This window comes from Triticum urartu, chromosome 7, assembly GCF_003073215.2.
Source record: "Triticum urartu cultivar G1812 chromosome 7, Tu2.1, whole genome shotgun sequence".
NCBI classification, from domain to species: Eukaryota; Viridiplantae; Streptophyta; class Magnoliopsida; order Poales; family Poaceae; genus Triticum; species Triticum urartu.
In genome coordinates, this window is record NC_053028.1 from 697,693,429 (window position 1) to 697,701,138 (window position 7,710).

Consider the following 7,710-nt stretch of genomic DNA (forward strand, 5'->3'; position numbering starts at 1 on the left):
TTATGGAGGATGAAATAAAATGAAGAAAATTAATCATCGGATCTTAATCATAATTGTTGAAAAGTCTCACTGTTGCATGTATATATATATAGGTGGAAGCCTGTGAAGAGTTGCTGTCGGCTATGCAGTGCACAGACCAGTTGCTGGTACTAAACACTACTATGAGCAAGGATCTCATACTGGAGAGATTCACTAAAGACTTGTTCAACTACGAGACAGATAGTGAAGTGTTGGACGAAGCAAAATCTGAGGGTTATTCACCAATGCCTTTGTCGCTGTCGAGCACAGCCAATCAGAATTATCAAGATGCGGCAAAGGAATCTAGTGAGCCACAACCAGCAAGTGACACAGCACCTGAGGTGAACTCACTAATTAGGAATAATAACTTGCACTTAAGTACTGGACAACTAAAAGATACTGTGAGTTGGCTTTTCTGAATGACTGTTGTTTTGACTGGGTTGTTAAAAAACTAGACGATATTCCATATAATCAAAACAGAAATAGAGTACTCCCTCTGTAAATTAATATAATATCTTTTAGATCCCTAAAGTAGTGATCTAAAAGATCTTATATTAGTTTACAGAGGGAGTAAAAAACTAATAATGGTGGACGGAAGATGGCTGTGTGCATCTCATGATGCATAGGAAAGGATATTTACATCATCTAGAAGAGAAATGGTGCAAGAGGAACAGTTGAAGGAACAGAGTGGGAGAAGTCTGTAGGTTGTAAATATATTTTTCCTCGATATTTGCTGTACTTTCATTCTAGCGACATTAGTTATCTCGCCCCAACTTTCTGATATTGCATCTCAATACAAAGTCCTTTCTTTCTTGAAATTTACAAGAATGTTAACAGTGTTAATTCTTCTGCAGGTAATCCTACCAGGCTCTGTTGAGCTTTTTAATGACTCCCCACATATGCTCCACTTCCCTTTTGAACCCAATGAGTTGATCCCGTCCTCTCTGCACCTAAGAAATAATACAGATGCACATGTGCCATTTATGCTTATGAAGAAGAGCAATAACAAAGGGATGTGCTTCGTAAGGCTGCCACTGTATGGCATTGTGCCTCCGAGATCCACTTACACTCTCGTGGTGATAATAGATAAAAAGGAAAACCTACCAGAAGAAAGAGAAGATGAACTAATCCTTCGTAGCATTATAAATGGCAAGTGTAGCTGTACTGCCGTACGGCTTGCTTGCGAGGGACTCTTTGAGGAAGCCGAAAAGTCAGGAAATACTGTGGTGCATACAGTGAAAGCTGTTTATGCTCGGCAAGAAGAGACAACATATGAGGTGAGTTAGTTCTTGTAACAAAACATTTTTGCTCACCTGGGATACTTGCAGTAGTAGTATTGACTAAACATGCTAGTACTATATAGGGCTGCGAACCTGATTTTTCACAAAACAACATAAAATGCAGTGGTCATGTCAACAATAATGGGCCCTTGACTGACATAATTAGTCTCTCAAGTTTGCAAATAAATATACATTATTGTGGAGAAGATTTTCTTATGAATGGAAGTCCACGACCACAGCTTAAGTACCTGCCAGGTCATAAATATGGCTCATGACTATTTCAAATTTGTCAATTCGTTTCTGAAGCAATTATTGCCATTTGTCAAATGGGAAAAACTTAGTAATTAAATCTAGAGTTATCAGAAGGAGACTCTGAGATGAATTAGATTAGGAAGGAGAGAAACCTGAAACTCTTTGAGGACCCTCTCCTATTGTTTTCCTGTAGAAAAAGATAGGCATCCCACGTGAATTACTCTCTCCATTTCTTTTTACTTCGCATATTAGGTTTGTCTTAAGTCAAAACTTTGTAAGGTTTGACCAAATATATATTAAAAAATATCAACATCTACAATACCAAATAAATGCATTCCATGATGAATCTAATGATATCGATTTGATATTATAAATGATGATATTTTTTCTATAAACCTGGTCAAATTTTAGAAAGTTTGAATTAAGACAAACCTAATCTGTGAAGTAAAAAGAAAAAGTGAAACTACATTGAAGAGGCTAATTATGTTGTGGCATTGAAATATAATGCTGCTTCAATGGTGAGTTGACATGATATGCTGATTGATGTTTCTGTTTTTTCATGCATTTACGATGTTGCAGGCAATCCTGCCTCCAGTAAAGGTATGAACTTCTATTCTCTTCATTACATCTTTCTCCATTGAGGCGGTTTCTCTAATGCTCAACCAAGTTTTGTTGTATCAGATCATGCGTATGGATGATAATTACCATACTAGTAATATTTTCTGTCTAGATGCACATCCGTCGGAGCCATGGTGAGTGTGTAGCATTATATGGGTAGTAGAATATTTAAACATCTTTGTTCAAGTGAATGGATTGGATGCCATGATCTGCGTGTGCTAAATATATTCTCGCCTCACAGGATTATAACAAGTCACTGGAGCGGACAAGTTATCATATGGAGCTGTAACACACAGGCAAGTTAATGTGGTACTCCCTCCGTCCCATAATATAAGACCTTATTACATTACATATACTCATATATGGGATGTAATAAGGTCTTATATTATGGGACGGAGGGAGTATTATCTAAGAAGTTAATACTGGAGTAACTGATGAAATACTAATTTTGTTAATGATTGCCAATGTTTGCAATCAATAAAATCATATATTCGGTGATGTTCGATGTAAGTTGTAAGTCCCGTAACTAAATATTAAAGCTTTTGCTGACAGACTATTCATGGGAAAAAGTAAATGGTCATCACAAAATGCTCAATTTGTGCTGGAAGATGTACCATAGTTTTGTAATTACTTGTTTGTATTTACTGGCAGGAAGTGATGGTTTCTCGTAATGTCGGAATCGGACAAGGTATGCTCTCTGACTACATACATTTTTTTCCATCATACACTGATAATACTAATAACACCATTGGACATTTTCTGCAGTTTGCTCTATTAAATTCATTGCACGCAAGCAATTATTTGTTGTTGGGTTCACTACCGGTTCCATCCATGTTTACAAGTATCAAATTGGACAACTCAAAAAAATAAGACACATCAAGCAGATCTCTGTTGATAATGGTCTCCAATCACTAGCTGTTCACCCAACCCAATCGTATGTACTTTTAGTATTTCATAGGTTCATAAGCCTTTGGGACGGGGAGCGAGGGTGGAAGTTGGTAAGAACATTCACTGGTCACAGCGGGTTTGTAAGGCAAGTCACATTCAACCCAATGGACACCAACAGTTTTGCTAGTGCTTCGGAAGATAACACGATAAAGGTCTGGGGGAATTTTCTCATCCCCAAACAATATTTGACATTATAAGGATACATTTAACTTCCTACTAGACCTTAACTGCAAGCGCATATGCTTGATTTTCAGGTTTGGAATATGGGTTCACCTGAACATAAGTATACTCTATCTGGTCATTCTGGCGGAGTGAACTGCCTGGATTTTTTCATGCGTGCCGGGCAGCAACATTTGGTTACTGGCTCCAACGATATAAATGCCAAGGTTTGCTACTTCCTTAAAGAAATACACATACTATGCACATGACATTGTTAACAATGCGTGCTTTTATTTATTTATCAAAACAGATATGGGACTTGAAGGAAAGAATGTGTGTTTATACACTGAAAGCATTCATGTCTCCGGTTGTTTCTGTCGTTTCCCATCCCACTCTTCCAGTTCTAATTGCAGGTACAAAAGACGGCACTGTTCATTTGTGGAGCTCCACTGATTTCAGGTAATCACCAAAGTATGTCCTTGTGAGATACGTCCGCACCCCTTTATAACCTGCCATTCCTAACATTTGTACATGTGCTGATTTATAATGATATCAAGGATTGTGTGTGTTATTTATGTGTATCTTGCAGAGTTAACACCCACTAAGTATTTATTTGTTAGTTATAAATGTTAGAACAGAGACCTAATTTGATCAAAGTTGCTTATTGATACAATTTCACATATTATATAACTAAATTTGTGAGAATTAGTCAGTTGCTTCATATTCCCCAGGCGTATGAGAGTCCTTCATGTTAACAAGAGCGGATTTGTTTCTGGTCTAGCATGTTCTATGGGGTCGAGAAGGTAACCAATTTTTTCTATCATTGTATATTTTTTACTTCTAAGAGCATTGCATTGTTGCATGTCATTTGTTCTGAAGTACTTTCTCCAAAGCAGAATTTCGGAATATAGGTTCGTATTCACCCTTTCATATGTTCAGATAGAGTATACTTATGTGGTATACTCTCTATTTTTGTGGCGCCACATACTTTCTATTTTTTATATGTGGCACCACAAAACGTAAACGCGGGTGCACATGGAGAATTTCATTAAAAATGAAATATGGGAAAGTCTCATTTTTACTACAATCAGGTATTTGCAGTTGTTTATAGGTAACATACTGATATACTTTTTGTCCACTTTACTCTCTTCCAAGTTTCAATATTGTCTTGACTCACTATACCCTGGTTTTAGACCCTTGTTTTGCTGACATGGATACGTGTTCGGTGGTTTCATACACATCACCATTTTGAAGGGTGCCATCTTCTTCTATTCACTCCCATGTTACCTTTGACATGAACAAATGCTCCTAACCAGTGGGTCCACCTGGTCAGAGAGACATAACAGATGAGGTTGCTTCCCTGGGAAGCCATGGCGGCGATGAATTAAAGAGCTGACCAGTAGTGGGATGTTGTGAAACTTGCCTTGGCTTAAACAAAAATGAAACCATGGAGCATTGGAAGTTGTTGACAATGGGGTGGTGGTGATGATACATTAAAAACCGGTGACATGGCTGCCACACGTAGACAATATCTATGGTTATTAATGTATATACCTGAATAATACATGAGCGCTTTGTGAGTATGTCATGATTTCCTAGAAACTTGCCATCGGACACTCTCACTCACCCTTCCGGCATCGGCTCAGAGCTTTGTCACACACATCTCTATCATCCGCCTTCAGTCATTGGAGCATTCGGTACCAGGCAAGACAAACAAAATGCAATCATAAATAGAAAAGATTCGTAGCATGGAACCAATCATGAACATTAAGAGCTTTGAGGCTAGACATCCATCCAGCCTAAGTGGATTCCTCATGTATTCTTGCAAACGCCACAAAACAAACAGTATATTAAAGCACAAGGATTGCAACAGGAAGAATACATTTCTCAAGATGAATGCTTAATCCATCTTAAAATCTTCCTCGTGGCAATTGAAGAATTGAGACTGTGGTGATTCAAAACTACGGTGGTAGCTATGGAGATGACGATGGCGGCAGCGATAGGCTAGAGCAAGATTTCACAGGGAGGAGAGTCTTTTTGTTGGTGTGTGAAAGATGAGTTTAAAGGATCTAGGGGTACAGAATCTATTTTACTAGTGCAATGTTTGTCCATCTTACCAATTTGGTGCAGTGTAGTATATTTTTTCCTAGCCATCGGAATGTTGTTCATGGTTGCCCCCACATCATCAAATCCTAGATCCTCCACTGCGGTTAACTAAACACTATTGATACTTGGGTGGAGTGAAGTGTCAAACACCTGCAATATTTCGAAAACAAGAGACATTACATGTGTACTACAAAGGAAAACAAGAGACATTACATGATAGTATAAGAAAGGGATGTTCTTATCTTGCTTTTTGCATAGTACATAGATAATATGTTTCCATTTTTTTGTTGGTAATTTATCTAAATTTGCATTTTGTGGCACAGTGAATTAATTTACTGGGATATTTTTTAGATGTACAAATCCCGTGCATATGGACATATGTTCATTTATAATAGAATGTTCTGTGCTGGTTTAATCTATTTATGCTATTTTTGTGCATATACTTGTCTACATAAGTTATTCTCATTTCCTTATTTATTACGGCAAACATGTAAACCAACTATTCTTTATCTATTAGGGTTGTAATTGGAGATAATCAGACAGTGTCAATGATGGAGATCCATGGTGAAGAACCGGTTGCTAGAGATGGGAACAATGAAATTATATATGAACTACCGCGTTGGTGCACCTATCGTCAAAACAAACAATTTCAGCAGTTGATCCTGGGCGCTATTGCTATAATAGTGTTTCTTCTTTATGCTCTTCTTCGTCGTACGGAAGAGGAAGAGTTATTTTTTCGTGAAGACAATCATCTTTACTTTTCTTAATCCTGCGGGGAAAACTGTTGAAGACAATACAGTGCTCTTTTACATGGTATTCACAAGTATCTTACTTCATGTAGGCACTTAGTATATATGTGTCTAATGTGCATTCACCAAACAGAAATTTACAAGTGCTGAGTGCACGACTAGGGCTGAGTGAACCAAAGTCTGCATGGTGGTTGCGCAATTTGATCAGTTGTAGACGGTCTCCTCCATGTTTTCCTTGCTGCTAGTACGATCTCTCGCATGTCTGCACTTCAGAAAATGGTGCCCACCATCTCCATTCAGTCTGTTGCTGAGGGGGCAGACCGCGTCCACATTCATGCCGTGTCATGGATGATTTCTTCGTAAAGGCAGGCTCTTGTAAATAAAAATGTAAAAATGTATTGATCTTACTCTGAAGTTGCAGCTGCCATACTGATTGCCAGAACAAAGGTGCATCTTTTGTTGGATTTGCTAAAGTGGATTAGAGCTCGCAACCTCATCTCAGCCAATCCGATCCGACCCACTTTTGCTTGTTTGGTAGGGTGCATGAGCTCACATGAGCTATGCTCAACTGATGCAAAAAGGGCCCTCAACTATGTTCATTTCATGCACCCCAGAGAGGGTGCATGGAGGCAGCCATGCTAGCATCGACCCTCGTCCCCACCCATCAGACCACATCCAGATATGTTTGGATTTTATAAACGGTTCACAATTTCAAATTTTGTTTAAATTTTCCAAAAAAAATCAGAATTTCAAATTTTGTTTAAATTTTTGAAAAAGTTCAGAATTCCAAATTTGTTTAAATTTTCGAAAATATTCAAAATTGTTTACATTTTCAAAAAATGTTTAGAATTTCAAAAATCTTTTAAATTTTTAAAAAATTCAGAATTTCGAAAATTATTTAAATTTTTTAGAAGTTAAGAATTTCAAATTTGGTTTATTTTTTGAAAAAAAATCAAAATTCAACTTTTTATCTTTTTTCAAAAAAGTTCTCACTTTCAAAATATGTTTAACTTAAAAAACAGAATTTTAATATTTATTTAAATTTTCAAAAAATGTTTAGAATTTCAAATTTTGTTTATATTCTCAATAAAAGTTCAGAATTTCAAAATATGTTTAATTTTTTTCATGTTTTCTCAATTTTTTTCACCGTTTAAAATAATTATTTGGAATTCGAAATTGTTCAGCATGTCTAAACCCATGCAGGTCGCCAAACAAAGGCACAACTTAGCATGTCTCAGCGCATACACCACTGCCAAACAACAGCAAATGCATGGACTCAGCATGTCTACACTCAGCATGTATGAGAGGAGAATAACTAGGCTAGGTCCATACATGCTACCAAATACACCGTAAATTCTCTAGCTTGTTTAATGTGAGGTGCTTCTTCACCCACAATCCAATGTTTTTTTTGTGAATGACCCCCAATCAAATGCTGGCAATGTGACCTCACCTTATGTTTGTCTCCCACTCCCTCTGCCCAGTGTGTCATGGCTGAGTTCGTATCCCTGCACGTGTCAGGCGTACGTGCTACGTTGCTGGGCAGGCGACCACGAGCTTTGATCTTTGGTGGCATTGAATGT

At 37.5% G+C, this 7,710-nt stretch overlaps 1 protein-coding gene across 7 annotated transcripts; it reads left to right on the plus strand.

Annotated features, from left to right (window-relative positions):
- Positions 1-98: 98 nt before the first annotated feature.
- Positions 99-6,232, plus strand: LOC125523541 (lissencephaly-1 homolog). Of its 7 annotated transcripts, none has more exons than XR_007290285.1 (11): positions 99-359; positions 873-1,295; positions 2,130-2,150; positions 2,232-2,302; positions 2,410-2,464; positions 2,820-2,856; positions 2,934-3,268; positions 3,371-3,502; positions 3,586-3,657; positions 4,692-4,821; positions 5,899-6,028. XR_007290285.1 is itself a non-coding variant. In XM_048688564.1 (11 exons), exons 1-11 carry the CDS (start codon positions 123-125, stop codon positions 6,146-6,148), a joined length of 1,800 nt encoding a protein of 599 aa, XP_048544521.1. In that variant the 5' UTR covers positions 99-122; the 3' UTR covers positions 6,149-6,232. The 7 variants fall into 7 exon arrangements, 6 of the variants coding, with proteins under 6 accessions (XP_048544521.1, XP_048544522.1, XP_048544523.1 ...); XM_048688564.1 differs by lacking the exon at positions 4,692-4,821 and adding an exon at positions 3,989-4,078 and having other exon boundaries at positions 3,586-3,734; positions 5,899-6,232; XM_048688565.1 differs by lacking the exon at positions 4,692-4,821 and adding an exon at positions 4,007-4,078 and having other exon boundaries at positions 3,586-3,734; positions 5,899-6,232.
- The last annotated feature ends 1,478 nt before the right edge of the window (positions 6,233-7,710 follow it).

What these genes read in the sequence shown, in the direction of transcription:
- LOC125523541 (XM_048688564.1), top strand. Translation starts at nt 123, where the DNA reads ATGCAGTGCACAGACCAGTTGCTGGTACTAAACACTACTATGAGCAAG. An exon ending in AAGAAGAGACAACATATGAG is followed by an intron (nt 1,296 to 2,129) that starts GTGAGTTAGTTC and finishes ACGATGTTGCAG; the next exon opens with GCAATCCTGCCTCCAGTAAA. An exon ending in CGGAAGATAACACGATAAAG is followed by an intron (nt 3,269 to 3,370) that starts GTCTGGGGGAAT and finishes CTTGATTTTCAG; the next exon opens with GTTTGGAATATGGGTTCACC.